Source organism: Triticum aestivum, chromosome 1D, assembly GCF_018294505.1.
Source record: "Triticum aestivum cultivar Chinese Spring chromosome 1D, IWGSC CS RefSeq v2.1, whole genome shotgun sequence".
NCBI lineage: Eukaryota > Viridiplantae > Streptophyta > Magnoliopsida > Poales > Poaceae > Triticum > Triticum aestivum.
This window is the reverse complement of record NC_057796.1, coordinates 10833173-10854002: the sequence shown is the minus strand read 5'-3', so window position 1 is coordinate 10854002 and position 20830 is coordinate 10833173. Positions and strand designations below refer to the sequence as shown.

Below are 20830 nucleotides of genomic sequence, written 5' to 3'. Positions count from 1 at the left end.
TGTGGTTTAAAAAATGGTATTTCCATTTAAAATGTATTTGAAGAAATGTTACCATGTATTCATAACGTGTTAAAATATATACTTTTAAAAAATATCATCATGTATTATTAAAAATAGGCATGCACCAGTCGGCCCACAGCAGGCCAACTGAGCATAGTCGGCCCACTGCAGGCCTATCGGTGTACTGCAGGCCGACTGGACCCTGTCGGCTAACTGCAGGCCGACTGGGCTTGATCTGGTGGCCGACAGCCCAATCGGCCAGCAGCAAACTGATGGGCCACCAGTCGGCCTGCTGTGGGCCGACTGGGCTCAGTCGGCCTGCAGTAGGCCGATGGTGTATTATTTTTGAAAATTCTTTTTTTTGCGTATTATTTCTGTAATTTAAAAAATGTATTATTTAAAAAAAATTAGCTAAGTAAGTGTAGTGTGTTTCATATTCTCATTCAGCTTAGTCAGTCAGTACATGAGGTGATTAGTTAGTAATTATTTGTGGTGTGCACTGGATTAGTATGATAATCATTGGTCACAAGGGGCATTGCTTTGCCTGGATAATATTTTTACTGAACAACTGAATGCAGTACATGCAATTCAAGTTTTTGCATAATAATGCTCTGTCTATGCCATTGATTTTGTGATAGCAAATTTTTAATCCGTCCTCTGCCACTAATCACCCATGGTCATTTGACAGAGCATTCTGGGTTCACTAAGTTTCGCTGAGCATTCCTGTTGATTCCGCTGAGCATTTTGGTACAATTCCAATTAATAAATTAGCTTTTATTTGGTGGAATGCTTTAGTTTCGTAAGTGTTATTCACTAAATTTCTGTGTGTTCGGCTTTTCGTTTCAGATATAATGCTCGGAAAGGAAGGAGTGATCCCTCAGTTGTTTATTAGATACATTCAATAGCAAGGGATCTTATCTTTTTTAGCATGACTCTGCTGAGTCTTTATTTTTGTAGGGTGTGTTTTGGTCTTCTGGCTTCTTCTCTATTCAGTGATGCACGAGCAGCTTGCTCCTCGTCAGGAAGCTAGTGAGGTAAGTCCTCTCAGGTTCTGTTTGGTTGGATCTTGGATGGTTGTCGAGCCCGCCTCCTTTGCCTGCTTCTTCTGGGTCCTATCGGCAACTCTAGGAAAAAAGTGGTAGAAACCACACATTGGTCTTCCTATATTCTCATGATTAGAACGGACCTCCTCAAAGAACAAACTGGAAATTGACCTTTCCATTTTTTTTGAAACTTTTCATTCTTTTTTTTAAAGCTATCATGGCGCATGTTATTAATAATAATCAAGTGTAGATACATCCACAAGTACACCATAAATTAGGTTAGGGGGTTCATCGAACCGTTTACATTTAGTTTTCTCTCTAAAAATATTCTTAGCTATTTTGTGTCTTATGAATGCAATGGACCTTCTTAAAAAGTAAACCTTCCTAAAAGGTAAACCAGAGACTTGTAATGCCATTGGGATAAATGCATGACATAAAAATTACTCCCTTTGATCCAAATATAGTGTCGTGGCTTTAGTTCAAATTTGAACTACATTCGCAAAAAAATGTTCAAATCTGAACTAAAGCTGAACTAATGCCATGACACTTTTTTTTGCAGAGGGGGTACTATATGGAGCAAGCCTCTTTTGTTTTTCCCGGAATAAACCGGATATCTAAGACAAAAAAAATTGGATGAGAAGAAGATGATATAATACAAAGTAAGCAGGGGAAATGAGTGACCGAGCAAAGTATGGGCCTTAGAAAAGGAAGAAACCTGGTGGGGTTTTTTCAGTTAATGAAGAAGGCAAGAAGCATAATCAGAATTTATCATCAGATGGACGAATAAGAAGAAAAGGGAGGAACAAAATGACAAAGCCCAACTAGATAGAACCGGGTCCAGCAGAAAAATAAAAACACAATCAGAGATGGACGAATAAGAAAAGGGCCCAACCAGATAAAATTATCAGAGCCAGGTTTTGATCCTGGGACCTGTGGGTTATGGGCCCACCACGCTTCCGCTGCGCCACTCTGATTTGCTTGTTGAATTTGCAACGCCGAGCTACATATACACAGATAATCAGTTAGCAAGCGTCCATCCTTGTAAGGCTAATCTCGGGCCGTTCTGAAATTAGAATTTCCGACCAAGAATAATCTATTGTCAGAGGTGGTACGTTAGTCCCAATTGAGACAGGCAACGGGAAGTTTCCCAGGAAAGAAAAACATCTTCTTCTCACCAACAAAAGGAGTTTGTGAGTACAGTTGGTTACCAGTTTGGTTGAATAATTCTCGAAGAAACAGGAAAAAGGAGTTCGCTTTGTTCACACACAAAATGTTTCTATTGATTGGATGCTGCTGTCTCCCTGTTTTATTCTACAAATACAACTAATAAAGCTGCAAGAAATGCATTTCTACACTATATATGGAGTCTGAGAGAATATCTATCCATTATCTTGGTACGGCAATGATCACTGTCACTCACACTGGTATCAAATTTATTCATGGTGAAGTACAGCAAAATGTCTGGAAAGATTTGGTACAAACAGAACGGAGACTGGTCAGACAAACGAGACATCGGATTCTTTCCCGACAGCGCCACGCCACGCTTGTTCTTCAGCTAAAATCTGGACAGATGAACCACAGGAATTGATAGGAAGAATTTCTCATGAAAAACATCAATGGTCACTCTGGACCTATCACAGCAACTCTTGAGTAGGTAAGTTTTCGAGAATTGCCAAACCTGGTACAATGTTTTCGCAGCTCTTTTAACTGTCACTTGCAACTGTAAAAGGGCATCTTCCACGCGCATTCCTCGATCGAACCAGCTTAGCTTCCAGATTCACCTTCTTGGGGCTCTAAAACAAGCAGGAACATTAAGATCAATTGGAGAAATAAATATCTCTTGATGGTGCTACCAATACATTAGGATCAGTAAACCGGTTCAAGACGTTAGTTGGCCAACCTTAGCGTCTCTACGTGCTCGTTAATAGTAGTATGATCTAGTGAAGTAATATAAGCAGTTGTTTTCCAACCAATACATAAATCTAGTGATGCAAACACATTTTAAATTGACCTTAAGAAACAAGTGCATCTTCGGCCAAGAGCAGACAACAATGAAAGCTTTCTACTTTCACCGTTGCTGACAGTATGCTTTGCTATGTAACCGTTGGTCCATTGACAATGACACATATTTAACAATTGCAGATGATGTGCGTCGCCTAATAGGCGATACTCTGTAAATCTGTATACATGATCAGTAATGAGCACTACACCGGTTCATGGAGTCTTATGGGCAGCCCTGGTCCCTCTACGTGCTCGCTATTACATTCCAGTGAAGTGGGATGAGCAAATGTTATCCAACCAATATATAAATTTAGCGATGAATAAGAGCAGACATGTATACATTCATCGATTTCTACTTTCATCGTTACCAACAGTGTGCTTTTTCTATGTAACAGTTGCAATTCTCAGGAACACATATCTTGCAATTTGCAGGCAATATATATATAAAGCTTAATGTGCCTAACCCGTGATCTTTGCAATATCCGTTACTTGGTTGGACTTACTAACTATGCAAACACTTTCAGTATGTTTCATAGAAATTCGTGAACTCTCTCCAATTCGCGAACAGACCTCCTAAAGAGAAGATCTTGGTTTGCAAGATATACAGTAGCAAGAGTACTGCATTGGCCGGCCTTGAATCTTTATTTTCTTCTATTTGACACATTTCGACATGTACACACTTCCGGTCGTGGAATCTAGGCTGTATTTGGCACACACTCCTGTCGATCGTTCTTCCGTTAAAAGGCCGGCCCATATAGCGTAGCTTAGCGTGCCATCTGGTAGTAAGCTGCTTCTATTTTGCAAGCTTCCAAGCCCGGTTTTGGACCCCTTTTCTACTGTTTTACCTGGTTTAGTTTAGTTTTAGTTTTTATTACTTTTTTGTTTCTTTTTAATATTTTTGTTTCTTTTTCTTTTTCGTTTTCCCAAATGTGTGAACTTTTTTCGTTTGTTTTTTGCAAATTCTTGAACTTTTTTGCTCAAACTCATGAACCTTTTTTCAAATTTCATCAAGTTCTTTCAAATTTCCGTGGTTTTTTTTCATATTTGTGAACTTGTTTTCAAATGATGAACTTTTCCAAGTTTTGAACTTTTTTCAAAGCGTGAACTTTTCTTAAATTCGTGAACTTTGTTTGCAATTTTTATGAATTTTTTTCAAACTTGAGAATTTTTTTAGAATTCATGATCATTTTATGTAGACGCTAACTGTTTCAACATTGCTAAAATCTAACTCATGAACATTTTGATTGTTCTTAAAAAATCAACTTTTTCGAAAAATCAACAGTCAACCGGTCGACTGGTTAACTGGTCAACAAGTTTTTTTGGAAAAAAAAACTAGGCAAGCGAGCTGGGGGAGCTGGGCCTGCCCATATCGCGTGGGCGTGAGCGCCAGCTGGGTTGCTGGCGCCACAAGCGCTGTTTAGGAGGTTTCCTTCCGGGCCGGCTAATCTCGGCTTCACAAGTTTAGCAGGCATCATAGTGGGGTGGGCTCAGGGCCAGCGGCTGGGAGTTGACTAATCAAGGCATGACCTGGTCAGACCGGCCCAGATCGCCGAGCCAGCGACGCTGGCTTCACTTCAAACTGTTTGTCGGTCCATCGCCGCGACCTGCTCAACCCGCGCACATAAGTGACGAGAAAAAGTCATGCGCAGTGGTCAAAAGCGGAGTGCTACTCACTATATGTTTTTAGCTCAAAAACAATCTACTCCGTTCTCCCACCATCCCAGATTATTTTTCAAACTATGTTAGCTTGAGAAACAGTCTTATACTGTACTCCCTTCGTTCCATAATATAAGAGCGTTTTTGACACTAGTAGTAATTTTTTTTTATCTCAACATCGGTCTCATGGCTTAACCAAACAGCAGTACGCATGAAAGATCTCGCTAGCTAACCCCAGCATGTACCATCTTCTACCCGGAACGAACCATCAACGCTAAGTTTAGGCCGTGTTCGGTAGCCCTCCAGCTTCTCAACTCCTTAACTCCAAATCGGGAGTCCAGCCGAATGGTTTAAATCCTGGCTATGGGAGTGAGAAGCTGACTATTTTCTGTAGTGTAAAGTTGGAGGAGTCATGAAGTTGGAAAGCGCTAGCTCACATAAATCAAAGGAGTGGGAGTTTGACATAAATTACCTTCCTCTGCCACTGCCAAGTGACTATCGAACTGAATTAATCGAAGGAGTGGGAGTTTGACATAAATTACCTACCTCTGCCACTGCCAACTGACTATCGAACTGAATTGGTACGAGAAACAGCCCGAGCGAACAAGGCCCAACACGAATCCCTGGTCAATCCCTTCGTTCTCCCCTCACGCTTCTTAGCAAATTTGAGTATTGCTTCCTTGTCACATGAAATAACGAAGCCCAGAACAACCCCACTGCAGGTGCAAGAGTGGATACCACCACCGGCGGGTCACCACAAGGTAAATGTTGATGCAGCTACTTGTAAACACCCTCCTATCGGGGCTGTTAGCGCGGTCTGTCGGGATCAATCAGGAGCATATGCTGGGTCAGCAGCGGTGGTATTCCATGGTATGACCGACCCGAATATATTGGAAGCTCTGGCATGTCGCGAGGCTATTGCATTAGCCAGGGATCTCGCACTGACTCATTTTATGGTGGCTTCAGATTGCCTTTCGGTGGTCAAGGACATACAAACTGGAACTATGGGTACAATTGCTCCAATCGTGCAGGAGATCATCGACTCGAGCAGGGAGTTTCAGTCCTGCTCTTTCACCCATGAGAGACGTCTTTCCAACAAGGAGGCTCATGGCTTAGCTAGACATGCTTTACATTTAGGGGAGGGTCGCCATGTATGGCTGTTACACCCTCATGATACTTCTATTATTCCTGTAATTCTCTCTATTGATCAATAAAGTAAAGCATGTTTCCCTCAAAAAAACGTAGCCCTCGCAGGACACTGACCAGGCGATCTGGTCGATCGTGACTCGGCGGCCACCGCCCTCCCCTGCGCCCGCTCCTTGTCTTCTCGTCGAGCGGTCGTCGTCCCATTCCCAGGGACCAGGAGGCGCCGTCCCTAGCGACTAGGAGCACATGAGGATCCCCGGTCCACCCCTCGTACACCTCCTCCGTTTGTGCTCCTCCACCAGCCACCAGTTGCGCCTCACGTTCCAGCGGCGACGCGACGACTCAAGGGACGGATGCCCTGGTCAACGTCGGCGACCACAGATGCAGGACAACATCGATGAAAGATGCAGGACGGCCAAGGGCCTGATTTCAATCTTATTTTGTTTTCCAGGGTGGTTTATGCTAATGTGAGGGATCGGTGTGAGAAGCCAGCTCGCCGAACGATCAATCAACTCCACCTTTTTGACCGAGAAGCTGGATGTTGGATTTGGGCTGAGGAGTTAAGGAGTTTTGGGTCATAAAGAGCTACCGAACAGGCCCTTATTCTAGCCTGAAGGAGGATGGCACCAACGCCTAGGTGGAGTACCATTGGTTTTATCTGGCAGTCTCTTGTGCACGTTTGTAGGAGTCCCTCGTCGAGTCCACGACCATCTTCACCTTTTCAAGATTAGCTTTAGGGTGCATAAATGGATATATATATAGAACTAAAAATACATCTAGATACATTTATTTCCACGAAAGTGTACTAGCAAGTCAATGTAGTTGTTATCCTCAAAAAAAAAAAGTCAATGTAGTTGTTCAAAAACGTCCTCGAGGCAGCAACAAGAGGCACCGGGTTGTTGTGGGTTATCTCATTGTAGACGTGCCAGGCCCTCCACAACGTCATAATTAAGAACAGGAAGTCCCTCATCATCAGAGCATTAGTGCAGCAGATGGAGGAGCCATTTAGGCCCCGTATTCTTGATCTCCTTATTTCCGTTTGTGGACAAAAATAAGAACATTGTGTGTGTGTGTGTGTGTGAATACCAATTGAATTTTGTAGGTAAAGTGTGGAACCCTCTTATTGTAAAGTTCTAGATCTGCCCCGGCCCTCGGTTCTCGAATTCTAACCAAGGGTTGGTTTTTCGCATAAATGAGCAAAGCTATCCACCATTGGTCCCATTGTCGATTGAAGATTTAATTATGTCCAAACAAACATTTGTTTTTTGCTACCATGCATGCCGCTCGATATTTGTTACTCCCTCCATTTTCTTATACAAGACCACTATCAAAAATACATTTTGTATCAATACAAGGCCACCAACAATAACCGAGGCAAAAGTTAATGATGTTTCCTCGTACTAGCAACTTTTTAATACTTACATGCATGTAGTCATAATGACACTCAGATACTTCCTTCCCATTCATTCGTTGCATGCTTGTGGCGTATTAATGATCCCGGTTAATGAAAAAAAAAGGTTGAATTGAAAAGCAGTCATTAGATTTTATCTTGGTACCTGTAATACGAGTTTGTGGCCTTGTATCCGTTTCCTTTATTGTTTCTCACATATATACGCTCGTTTGTCCGAATATATGGACATCTTGTTGCCTTGTTGCGCGGGTGCGGGACATCAGTAGTGGAGGAACTGGGGACCCCGAGCAATGTGAGGAAAACGACGGTGCTTGAGAGGAAGGCGGGTCCGTCCGCCTTCCCTGATAACGGGGGAGGCGGTCATTTTCACATAGTCAAACGCGTTTGAAAGTATACTTGTGGTATAATTCAAACATGAAGAGTCTGCGCACGTACTCTACGTGTTTTGCTTTGACCACTGGAATACGTACGGTGCTGCCGTGTAGACGAGGGAGAATGGAAATCTAGGAGTAATGCAAGTATACCTAGGTCTTTTTGATTAAATGTCTCTAAATCTTGTGCAAAAACATGAAAATCTTGGTGGGAGACGTGCGCATGGCAGCTTGGTAGGTGGCTGCCATTTTCTCCTGTCCGTCTGTCGCGGGAGGAGACAGACAGAGCGAGGGACAGCGCACAGCTCGGACGGCGGTTGGCGCGCGTCACGTGGCCCTACCACCGCGCGCGCGCCCATTCGTCCACGCATCCCGGCCGTGCGCTGCCGGATCGGCCGCCGCGCGCGCGTGGACCGCACCGCAACCGGCGTCGCGTCCACGTCCACGTCCACGACGTCGTCGCCTCACCCCGCCCGGAGTGGGAGGGGAGGGAACAGTGAAACTTCCTTTCCTCTGCTTCGCTTTCCCCTGCTTGGCTTGGGCTTGGGTTGTTCTGTTTGTGCGGTTGGTTGGACTCCCCCTCCCCCTCTCGCCGTCGCACGCCGTTGCCGCGCCCCACGACTTCCGCCCCCTCCACCCACCTCCCCCTACATATACGCGCCGGCCACAACCTCGTGCCGCACCGCCTACTTTCCTAGCCGCTCTGCCCGCCGCCCGCCGCGCACCTGCTTGCTTTCTTGGTTGGTGGGATTCGGCCGGCCCGGGTTCCGCCGCCGCTCGGCTCGATCTTGTACTGCGTCGCCGGCGGCCCTGTCTCCCCTGCCCGGCTCAGCGGCCGCGCCGGAGGCGAGGGGGATCGGCTACCTCCCCAGCAATCCAGCTTCCTCCTCCGCCTCTGATTCCAGGTAGGTGCGCACACAGCTTCCTCTCTTTCCCCAACCCTTTTGGAGTAGGAAAAAAAATGCTTTTTCTTCTTCTTCTTCCTCTCTGAAAGCACGCTTTTAGGTAGGTAGGTAGGTAGGTAGGTTGAATTCGTTGGATTTGGGGATTGGATTTCAGCAGATGGGGACCTGGATGGATTGCTACTACTAATTGGCTGTTCAATCAATATATTTATCACCATCTAGTATTGTTTGTTTAAGAAAACATTTTAGATTATAGTTTACGAGTTGAATCCTCCCCGTAAGCATACTTGGACTTTCAACGCTCAAGTCTTAGTTAATCAGCTGATTTGGTCGGTCAGCAGCAGGAGTAATCAATCCCCGTGCTTAATTACAGCCAGGTCTCTCAAGTTGACTGCAGGCTAAATTTAAACTGCTGTTACTGCTTGTTGTGATGTTCGATGGATACTTCTGAGGTTGAGCAATTGCAGGCTGTCAGCGTCTTGTGGGTCACTACAATGTGTTCTGGTTGGTCATTAGTTCATCATGCATAAGTCAGAGAGAGGCAGGTTTCTCAAGTTAGCTCCACGCAAAATTACCACTACTACTACTACGATGACTTATTAGCCTTCCATTCATCGCGAAATATCGTGTTGTTCAATGCTTTTGAGGTTGAACAATTTCAAAATGTCAGCGTCTTGGGGGGGCATTAGAATATGTTCTGGTTGTCAATCTTGAAAAAAAAAAGAATATGTTCTGGTTGTCAATCTTGAAAAAAGAAAAGAATATGTTCTGGTTGGTCATTTGTTCATCATGCATAAGTCAGAGAGGCAGGTTTCTCAACTTAGCCGCAGGCAAAAAATTTAAACTACCACTTACCACTTGTTAGCCGTCCATTCATCATGAAAACATTGCATTGTTTGATGCTTTTGAGGTGTTGAACCATATTACAATTGCAAACTCTCAGCGTCTTGTGGGTCATTAGAATATGTTCTGGTTGTCAATCTCGAAAAAAGAAAAGAATATGTTCTGGTTGGTCATTACTTCATCATGCACAGGTCATGCAAATATGCAATGTCACTTGCTTGTACTTCTCGGGGACCCTCACCATGGGCTTGCCATTGCGTTTCCTACAGGCTTTCATTTTGTTCTGCGTATGGTGCGGCGCAACTCCATCAGCATGATCTCTGGACGATGAGTAGCAGTCCTCGCTCGCAACTGTCCACCCCCTGTGGTTGCGTTCTTGTACTGGATCATGGCGAAATTCCCAGCTGTCAGTCGCAGGTGTGTACCTTTTTCACGCTCCACTTCTGATTCCAATTGGCTGTACGCTTCCCCTGCAGTTAATATTTCCCCATTTGCTCTTTGTGTGGCATGTCAATGCTCGCAGCGTGTTTAGATTTACGAATGAAACCATGAGGATCGTTATGGTAACGGTTATCGGAGTGGTCCTTGGCTTCTTCATCGGAATTTCATTCCCGTCGGTGAGCATAACGAAGGTAATAATGATGATTTTTTTTATCAGTGAAATAACCACATTGTTTTGGTTCATCGGAACAGAGTAACTTATTTGTGTTTGGAATGTGCCAGCTACACTTCCCATCCAGCTTTGTTTCGTACATAGAGGAGAGGAACTCTGGGCTCACGACCCAAGCTTTGCTTAATCATGCCTGGAATTCTGTCAGAAATGCAAGGGAGAACACTTCCGAACCAAATACAAACACTACTTTAAAGGTTTTGTTCTATGACTTGTTAATTTTGACAGAGTGACAGAGTGCTAGTTTAGTTAGTAAAGTATTTGATATGGTGTCCATTTGGCAAAACATTCTGCTTGAATAATCGGTGTGCATAGATTAACCATTTACATTGTTTACATCCATTCCTGATCAATGTTCACCTCTACTAGATTTTGTTCACTAAAACAAAATATTTGCTTATGAATCATAGATTTATGTCCCGACAAACCCCAGGGGTGCAGAGAGGCTAGCGCCAGGCATTGTTGTGCCAGATACCGACTTCCATCTGCGCAGGTTGTGGGGAGACCCAAGTGAGGTACTTCTTCTTGTGCAGAATACTCACATCACCCAACTGCTATTCAGTTCAATGGAACTATTTTATAACTGAACATCTTGAGAAATGTCTTGAATTCCTATCTCTTTATCAAATATTCAGATTTACAAGCATGTGTGCCTTATCTTTAAGCTAGTTCTTTCTTTAAGATCAAAATGTTATGCATTGTTGAGATTGAAATTGATGTTATACTTTGTGGCTCTTCATGTTCATCTCCATTGTTATTAAGTTAGAAACTTAGTACCTCACAACCAGTGCTCACAACTCACATGTTATGTCTTGAACCAATTCAAATCAGAAGTCCTAAATTTTCTGCCCTTCTACCGTCTGGTTCTTGGAGTGCTGACATTTGATCTCAAATATGCAGGACCTGCCATTCAAACCAAAGTACCTTGTGACTTTCACTGTTGGATATGCACAGAAAGAAAATATAAACAGAGCAGTGAAGAAGGTAATGCTGTTGGCAACTTTATTGAGCAGAACAACCAAAATTTTAACACTACGCAGTTTCGGCAGAAACTGAATTTTCTTATGTATGCATGCCGTTCCACTTGATTACCATTCTGATTGTTTTTTTTCCCTTGTTGCAGTTTTCTGACAATTTCGCTATCCTGTTATTCCACTATGATGGTCGTGTGACCGAATGGGACGAATTTGAGTGGTCAAAGCGAGCCATCCATATCAGTGTCAGCAAACAAACTAAATGGTGCGCACTGTGCTGTAATGTGCTGGCTGTTCCTCTGATTGTAATTTGAAATCAATCTTCTTCTAACGCTTCTTTATGCACGTACCTCTAGGTGGTATGCCAAAAGATTCTTGCACCCTGATATTGTGGCAGCTTACGAGTACATATTCATCTGGGATGAAGACCTTGGGGTGGATCATTTCAACGCAGAGGAGTATGCTTCCACTCTTCAGTTCTCCAGACAATTTTTTCTTGATATGAGAACTGACATATGCATATTGGTGTTGGATTACAGGTACATCAAACTTGTTAAGAAAAATGGTCTGGATATCTCCCAGCCCGGCTTAGAACCTGACCGAGGACTAACTTGGCAGATGACCAAAAGAAGAGGTGACCGAGAGGTCCACAAGTGAGTGGTGCAGTTACAATCTGAAAGAAAGCAAAGAAATAAATTTCTTGTTCTGTTGTAGTAACTTCAGCTGGCAAATTCTGTTGTTGCAGGGAGACGGAGGAAAGGCCAGGCTGGTGTGCTGACCCTCATCTTCCACCTTGTGCTGCGTATGTGCTTATTATCCTCTTTGCTGAGTTCTATCCACATCTATACTATTACAGAGAGATCTAACTGACGCGCCTCTGTTGCTGATTACTTTGATCTATGTTTTGCTGTAAAACAGGTTTGTTGAAATAATGGCTCCAGTCTTCTCAAGGGAGGCATGGCGATGCGTATGGCATATGATTCAGGTCAGTATATGTTACCGACTAGTGCCTGCCGTCCTATATGGACTTGCTCCGTCTTTACTCATTGGTGCCTCTCCTGAACGCAGAATGATTTGGTTCATGGATGGGGCCTCGACTTCGCCCTCAGGAAGTGCGTAGAGGTATATTTACCTCTCTTTAAATTCGTCGTGAAATTTCAGCAGCATATATCTTTACTGAACTGTTTTGGTCCTCGTTCCCAGCCTGCTCATGAGAAGATCGGAGTCGTCGATTCCCAGTGGATCGTTCACCAGGTGGTTCCTTCTCTCGGGAACCAGGTAATTATTCATTACAGATACTTCGCGTATCAGGTACCATGGCATTGAGGCCAATCTGCTGATTTGTATGAGTGTTGAATCTGGCAGGGCAAGGCAGAGGGCGGGAAGCCGGCGTGGGAAGGGGTGAGGGCACGGTGCCGGAAGGAGTGGGGCATGTTCCAGACGAGGTTGGCGGATGCCGAGAAGGCCTACTACAAGATGATGGGCATCACCCCTCCAAACTCCACACTTGTCTAGCTTAGCTGATGGCTCGTCTCGGTCCTCCTCGTCTCCATGTTTTCTCTCGGTGGATGACATGACAAGCCCTGACTCCTCTACTCGGATGATGGAGATGATGATGACGATGACGATGACGACGATGATGAATGTATAGGTTTTAGATGCATGTAGAGTACATGATGGTGTTATGTATGAACCAACATTACAGTGCAGTTGTCGACCCACAGTCCTTTCTGACTGTCAATCTCATGAGAGAATTGGCTCGAGAATTTCGAGGAACCTTGTCTTTTTCGGAGTGTACCTGCATATATGATCCTATATATAATACTACTGAACCAGATTGCATGATAGTAATGAGCACCAGTTAATCAGGGGTGGTGCATCCCCTGTTCCTTGGCCTTACCTCTGTGCCAGATTGTCTATGGAAGATGTTGTTTTTTGGTCTGGTGAATGATAGTACAGCACATTACAGGTGAATCAGAATAGCTCACCATTGCCAGGCAGTCGGCGGCGATGAGTTCATCATCTCCATCGCAAACCTGAAGACAACACCTTCTCGCTGATCTTCCTGGTCTCCTTCCGGTGAGATTGCGTGCGTTGATATCAAGGTGCCATATTGAACATTCCTCTCCAGAAAAGGTGCAATACTGAATGGTTCTGCTGTCTTCTGTTGCAGTGTATGTAGGGGAGGCCCAACGATGAAGCTGTGCCTTGATCCCGCCTTCAATGTCTGTTTGGGTAGTTGAGCTGCAACTGCCTGCAAAGAAGGGCTGGTGCTAGTTTGTGTGCTGGAATATGCCAGGACAGGTATGAACACAGTATGTGTGATTGCCATTATTTTCTCTCCAGACCCCTGCTGGTTTTATTCCCTGCAAAGTAGAACAGCGCAATCTTGGTTATTGACCCAATTTGGATTTTGATCCTTTTCGCAAATAAATAAATAAATTGGATTTTGAGCTGAAATGGGGTACTTTCAGATATGCAGAACACATTCTTTTTTTCAGTTTATGAAGTTTCAGAAAGATAGTTCACACATGGAAATGTTCGTATAATATGCGTATTTGCAGATTTCATGTCCCTGTGCAGAAAAGAAAACAAAAGCTGTTTCCTGTGCTAAATTACCCCTTCATCCCTGTCTCATTGCCGTTCATCGCCGTTCTCCTTCACTGCGGAGAAGATGTTCGTCATTCTCCATTTATCTGCAAAGAAGATATTCAGTCAGTCTATATTTTTCTACAGGGAAGATATTCATCACAGTCTAACTAAGTTTAGTAGGCCATTCTGTAGACAACCTAATGAATAATTGCTGAAAAGGGCAGCCCGTGATGCAAGAATCCAAAGAGACATAACTACAGCAGAAAAAACTGCAAGGCCTGCATTCTACGTGATGTGAGACGAGAGCTAGCAACAGATGTTAGAAACTGAATCTGATTAGTTGCATTTTGCTTGAAACCCAATCTTTTGCACATATGCTTGTTACAATTTTATAAACCTGTTACTCTTTACTGCACTAAGGCGTGATGGCCAGATCATCGCCAACTCCTACCCTGACCCCAAGGTCGCTGTCAGCATCAATCCCAATACCCAGGTCGCCGCCACCCCCAACCTCGACGTCCAGGTTGTAGGCAGAAGGTATATTCGGTCGCTGGTACATTTGTTGTATGAAGGTCCAAGGTTTTGAAATCTAAGAGTAAACCACCTGCTACTGAAATACGTGCAAGGGTTAGTTTTGTTTTGTTCTTATGAAAAATGGGCATAAAGTTCAGAGAACATATGCAATGGTTAAGCTTTTTCTTCTTGGACAAAAAAATGCATCAGTAAAATATATATGCTCAAATTATGCACCAGATATTCCCAGTCACAAATCTTGGTTATGTGAGCACTCCTTGCCCTATTATTTAAATGAAATCATCCTGATCTCATTAAGCCATCTTACCACGAGGCAAAAATATTTTTAATTTGTAGGGTTAGGGACCTAAGATCCTAAGCAGTAGTTTTTTTTCCTGTCTCTTACAAAATTATGAAAACAAAGTTGGTTATAGCAGCAAAAGATCCATGCTTTGTATTTTACAGTGGTAAGACCTACAGTCAATAAATTCAAGTGCCACATGTGGCTCATCTGCTGCTACGATTAGACTACATGTGTATGCTAGAGGGAAGTTCAGAAGGTGTATCCGTCCCACAAGGATATGCTGCTATAATTGGACTCTGACGATCTATGAATATGTTGCATCCAAATCTGCATTTATCTCTCTGCAATATGCTCATTTGCTATATAGTTTTGAAGTTTACATATCATGTATATTTATTACCATATCCTGCTCGAACGTTTGGGCGTTCTTCGAAGGAATATCTTTTTTTTCTATTGCAGCTTTCTCCTGGAAACCGTTGTTATGAACCAATCAACTCTTTGAGAATTAAAGGTATGCCAATATACTCGACTACTATTCTCATGTTGCTTTGCTATCTACTATTTTCATACCTGGTTTGGCTTGCTTGTGGTGCGTTCTGTTGTATAGATGCATTGTTATGAACCATTATTTGGACTGCACACCTAATATAAAATACCAAGTATTTGCAATGCTTGATTGTTATGCAAACTTTCCTTAGAATTTCGAGGACTTGGTGCATGAGCTATACAGTGATACACTATATGTAGTTTACGTCGCTACACAGATTTGGCGGTGGCCATCAGCCATCATGTTATCTGGCCTGCAGCTCGCCAACCTCGCCTGCTCGAACCCAAGACGCCACTGCTTCTTTGCCAATGCCATGATAATTTGATGACTGTACCATCTTTCTTATTTTCATTGGAATGATATTATAGCCTCTGTTAGTAGCTATTTTCCTTGTTTTTTAATGCCACCGAATTAAATGCCATTGTTTCCAATGTGTGTGTCTGTCTCTATGTGTGTCTGTGTGTCTGTGACAAGTTCTGCTCTAAACAAATATATGAGACACACAAATGCACATATGTGTATTCATGTCCAATTGTTGTGACTGGTGCAACTATATTTTGATCCAAATTTCTGAACAAGCATAGGTACGAATACTAATGCCAGTGCAGTTTCGCTCGTCCTAGGACGGCCCGGATGGCCCAAGGTGAGCAGCCTTTGATACGCCATGCAAGACGCCTAGGGGCTGCCTTCCAGATAAATCCGGCTGCCACCGACCGGCGTGAGCTCGCTTCAGCCTCCTCCTTCGATCGCCAACCCACAACAAGGTGAGCCTCCTGCCTTTATATGTTGTCATGATTAAGAAGGTTGGAGTAGCTTTGTTAATGGGATGGAATCCCCTGCATGTTCCGTTCACCACCCCCAGTGACCAGTGTTTAGCCCCAATGTCCGTCCAATTGAATCCCTTGCTACAGTTGCTAGGTCCCAGCCTCATTTCATTAGTTAATTTGATGTATAATAGTGTGATAAGACAGTGAGGTTTATGCATATCTATACCAGTATATCATACTTTTGATTGTGGTATAGGTAATTTGGCCGTTTTGGTGCATGTATCTAGCTTCGATTGGTTTTGTGCTTTCTCTAATTATGCTACTATGTTGTTTTGGTTGATAAAATAGCTACAACGAAGATATATAGATTTCGTGTCTTAGTCAATGTGTTCTATAATGATGAAAGCCTCTTTTATTTGCCAGCCTTATGAGCTCCTTTATAGGTCTCTTGATGCGAAGCTTGTGGTTGGCATACCATTCAAGGTCTGATCTCCTATAATTGTATCTTCTAGCATGCAGCCATTTTTTTTTGAGGTACTCAAGTTTGAACTGACTGATTTCTTTTATGAACATTAGGATTTGGAAACTGCAGCTTCAATTCTTGCGAGCGCAGAGTTGGAGAAGGTGGGGCTGCAGAGCAGAGCCAGTTGCAGCATCCATGGCCTTGTTGTGCTTTCCATCGACGATGCGCCAACGCCAAGTCCATGGTTGGCGACCTCGCTGAGCATGAGGACAATGATGGGTCCTCCTCGGCCATGGCCAATTGTGCGAGATTCACCAGGTTGCGGGGCTTGGTCAGCAGTGTGTGTGGCCAGTGGTTGTAGTGCACTGAAGCGGAGAGGCAGTGCCGTCGTTGACCATGGATTCAGGTAATTTCAGGTTTTCTCTCCTGTTGTGGTGGCCCTCTAGGTTATTGTTTACATTCTGCATTGGTTGTAGTTGGTGTCGTGCTTGCGTGTCTCCTAATGCCTCTGCTATAACATGACATGTGGTAATGTAGTGTTTATTAAGGTTTGGTCAGCATGCTGACTAAGTCCAATATCAATCTGTTACATTTGATCAGTGTGCAGGTTCTCTAAAAGCAAACTTGTGTATTGCAATTAAACTGTCATTTCTCTTGCCCTTATAAATTGATAGATTGTTGGTTTATGTGTGTTCCTCTCCTATGCATTCCTTCTTATACCTTATGTGATTAAGCATGGATTTATTTGTGTGTAGCAGATCCTGGGAGTTCTGTCAGGATAGGGAGGCAAAAGGAAAATGTACATGCTCCTTATTACTTATCAGAAACATTTCCTACCAGTTCTTTTTTATTGTGTCTCATCTGAAATGGGTAGTTCTGAGTTTCATATCCTAATGGGTAGCAAAACTGTACGTCTTTTAGATCTTGGTTCTAAATTTCCATTTTCGAGAAATGCCATCTTTTCATTTATATTTACTGTTTTAAGAAATGTTCTGAAGTGACAAGATTATTTTTTGTATGCAATTTCCAATAGTAGGTATTTTGTCAATCTATTTGTAGATGTTGCATTTGTCTTACTACCCTTTTCACTAATTTGCTACATTTCGTAAATGCTTTTGCTAAATGTCTTTATCCTTCTGGGATATACCTATGGAAAATAGAAATCATTTAAACTAGACATTCTAAATTTCAAATTTGATAATCCATATATTTGCATAGGTATTCCCAGGAGGTGGAAATCCCATAGCTCTCTTAACTTTTATTTGTTTGTAATAATGAATGCTTATCCTATTTGGGTAATGTTTGTATTCATATCTATCACAAAAAGATTGATGTCAAGTCTATGTTGTTGTTTGGTTTCTCTTAGAAACTCTATGCATTAGACTACAATACATAATAGAGCGAGGGAATCATCTTACCATAGGGAGGCAGGGGAGCATTGAAAAATGCACTGTATTGGATTCCGCAAATTCAGTGAGTATGAATGCACCTTTTACTAATTAGTTTGTGACAAGGAGGGGAGATCCATGTGCATGCAAGTTTGCTTGGTTTTTGCCGATTCACTCGATTATTAATTTTGGGATTGTGACGATTAGCAGGGGCTGTGGGGTCACTGGCAGACGACGTGCTTGGTTCCGCAGGTCGTATTGTCAAAGTGCCAGTGAATTACCTGCCTTCAGGCTCTTCTCCTATCAAGGGTGACATCACCTGGGATTGCTGTGGTCTTACTGAAGAAGCTGACAACCTTGGCTATTTGTCTATGATGTCGACTGATGCCATCAAGACCATTGGTAATGACACGTGTGATGATGAGTCTAACTACGCCGAATATGATGAGTTTCCAGGCTTACTATTCATCTGACCATGAGGACAACAATAGTGGTTACTGGTTACTGCTCATCTGAGCTTAAGCTGTGGTGAATGCGGCCGATGTTTCGACCACATAAGAAAATGAAGTTCGATCGCATAAGAAAATGAAGTTATTTTGGTTTATCGAGTAATATTATGTGTGGTAGCAGACTACCACACCCTTATTATAAATTACGTGTGATCGTCACTATGAGACAGTCCTACAGTGTGGTAGTTCTACAGAGAATTTCTAAATCAGTGTGGTAGCAGACTGCCCTACCCTTATTGTAAATTATGTGTGATCATCAATATGAGACAATCCTTCAGATGGATTAACTACTAAATGGTTATGTCAAATTATGAACGAATTATGTCTTAGTTCCAGTGTTGGTTCTCTAATTTATTTTATATGCCTGCATTATCCTATATTAATGAATATACTAAACTTGGATTTCTATTAACTTATCATTACCTGCATTACCAAAACGTTGCGCCCGGCACCCTCGCGCCAAGGCGCGCTCCCGATCTAGTAGGAGATGGTATATGAAGACGGTGTGAGGCCACGAGAGCTTCACGGGTGTTGTGTGGTGGATAAAAAATTGGTTGCATGCATATGCATGTGTCTAGGCGTACGGGCCACCGCTTGCCCGTTGTATTGACCGAGCACCCACAAGTGGTCACCTCTTGATTAGATACCCTGAAGAATTCCTAGGAAGCAGGAGTAACATCCATCTAGATAGTCATTCATAAGTAGTGAAGCAATTTTGCTCTTGTCTAAATGTACATGTTTTCATGTCTGAGATTAAGTCGAACTAAAACATCTTAGTAGGCAGAGGAAAAGACTAAGAGGCTATCTGGTTTGAGACTAAATTTGTTTAAGGTTGTCACACCTAAGGTTAGGAAACTTTGACCAACTTAGATGGAAGTTTGGTTTAAGACGCATCATAGGCAAGATGCTTTTTGCCACACTGAGAACCCATGTCGCGTACACTCAAAAAATGTGGCAAGATTCTCTTATGTTTGCCAACTTGTGGCTCCAATTTATGAAACTAACCTCAGGCAGGTTTGCCAAAAATATTTAGTGTGGCATTCCTAGGTCTAATACCAAACAACCCCTAAACCTTTGTACTTAATCCATTGATTTTATCTCTCAGGAATACATGTGTCATTCTTGTTCTTGTTCAAGATTTGGTCGGTACTATTGTGCATGACTCACTAACTTGTGATCTATTGTTTTGAGATTGTAAATTTGCAAAATGCATGTAGTGTTGGTTGGTTGTGCGGATTGATGCCCCAGAGTGTTTTATGATTAAGATGCTTGAACTGAAGCAAAGAAATTATTATTTTTACATAACTATGTTTATGTCTGAGGATTTATGCATGTGCACCATATAATTTAAATATATCTTTTTTGAGTTTGCAAAGCAAGATGTCCAGGTTTAGCCCATATACATTTTATCTATCTGATGTCTTTCTAATAAAGACATCGTGTTATGGTGTTAGGTGCAACTCAACCTTCTAAATTTTCCTTGGTAAGTTTCATGTATAGTGTAGTATGTGACACCCTATCATTAGATGGAAAATGTGCCTTCTTTAACACTGGGACACTGGGTCATTTTCCCTCTTGGTCCGCCCCTGATAGTGAGCTGGAACATGCAACTGAAAAAATAGGAAGACGATAATAATTAATGAGGTGACATGCATGTGTGATAAGGTGGCATGTGTGCATATTGAGAAAAATAAAAGTAGTGAGAATCAACTATCTTGGTATACTAGAAGATAACTATCTCCCTTTTCCTGCAAAAAAGAAGAATATAACTCTCTCATTGCAGCAGTAAGACATGCTAAAATTGGTAGGATAATGATATTATGAGGATGAGTTGCATGGCAAACATGCATGACTTATTAAGGTGGATGAGTTGCATGGATAGGAAAAAATGTATAAATTATGAGGATTAACTATGTTGCCATTGCATGTTGATGATGTGACAAATGTGCATGACTTATTGATGTGGATGAGTTGCATGGATGGGAACAACATATATAAATGTGAGAATTAACTATGGTGGTGATGATGGCGTGGCAAACACGCATTACTTATTGATGTGGATGCATTGTATGGATAGAAAAAAATACTAAAGTGAAGCATGCAACTAAAGAATGGAAAAAAGAAAGCAATTGACGAGGTGATATATGTGATTGTGTGTGTTTTAAAAGAATATAAGTATTGGGCATCAACTATTTACTTGCCATTTCTACTTCTCCATGGAGAAAAATTCATCGATGCCAAGCTAATCCTGGTTGCAATTGTGATGGTGTGCATTCGTGGAAGGGGTGACACTCATGCTATGGGACGAGTTGCCCGATGAAAGGTTTCTTCCAAACGACAAACTTGTTAGCGAGGGTGATGACACTGGTTGCTACCATGATGGCAACAATGGTAGGTGCAACTGCTAACAAGTTTGGCGTGATGGAAGCAACCTTCACCGAGGCTGCTCGGCCAATAACATGAATGACACACTGTCCATCAATGAATGCACACTACCGGTTGTCCTAACAAGTGGCTGAGGGATGATTTGGGAGAGATGTTGTTGCTTCCAATGGGATGCTTCATGTGGAGGCTTATGAAGGTGACCAATGCTTGAAATAGGAGATAGTGCATGAAGGTCGCTTGAGGCCACAAGAGTTTCACGGGTGTTGTGCGGTTGGTGCAAAATTGGTTGCATGCATGCATGTCTAGGAATATGGATCACCACTTGCACATTGTATTGACTGA

The 20830-nt window shown here is 42.7% G+C and overlaps 2 protein-coding genes across 4 annotated transcripts; both read left to right on the top strand.

Annotated features, from left to right (window-relative positions):
* Positions 1–8172: 8172 nt before the first annotated feature.
* Positions 8173–12867, top strand: LOC123179901 (uncharacterized). 2 transcript variants are annotated; one of them, XM_044591806.1, is made up of 14 exons: positions 8173–8533; positions 9646–9793; positions 9900–10008; positions 10100–10243; positions 10457–10561; positions 10947–11030; positions 11170–11285; positions 11377–11478; positions 11560–11673; positions 11766–11822; positions 11939–12005; positions 12089–12142; positions 12224–12298; positions 12386–12867. In XM_044591806.1, the coding sequence occupies exons 2-14, from the start codon at positions 9765–9767 to the stop codon at positions 12533–12535; spliced, it is 1206 nt and encodes a 401-aa protein (XP_044447741.1). In that variant the 5' UTR covers positions 8173–8533; positions 9646–9764; the 3' UTR covers positions 12536–12867. The 2 variants fall into 2 exon arrangements, with proteins under 2 accessions (XP_044447741.1, XP_044447742.1); XM_044591807.1 differs by having other exon boundaries at positions 8265–8537.
* A 3095-nt stretch (positions 12868–15962) lies between these two features.
* On the top strand, positions 15963–18325 carry LOC123162794 (uncharacterized). Of its 2 annotated transcripts, XM_044580567.1 has the most exons (4): positions 15963–16226; positions 16320–16612; positions 16965–17005; positions 17573–18325. In XM_044580567.1, coding segments are annotated over exons 1-4 (435 nt in total). In that variant the 5' UTR covers positions 15963–16127; the 3' UTR covers positions 17575–18325. The 2 variants fall into 2 exon arrangements, with proteins under 2 accessions (XP_044436502.1, XP_044436496.1); XM_044580561.1 differs by lacking the exon at positions 17573–18325 and having other exon boundaries at positions 15969–16226; positions 16965–17175.
* The last annotated feature ends 2505 nt before the right edge of the window (positions 18326–20830 follow it).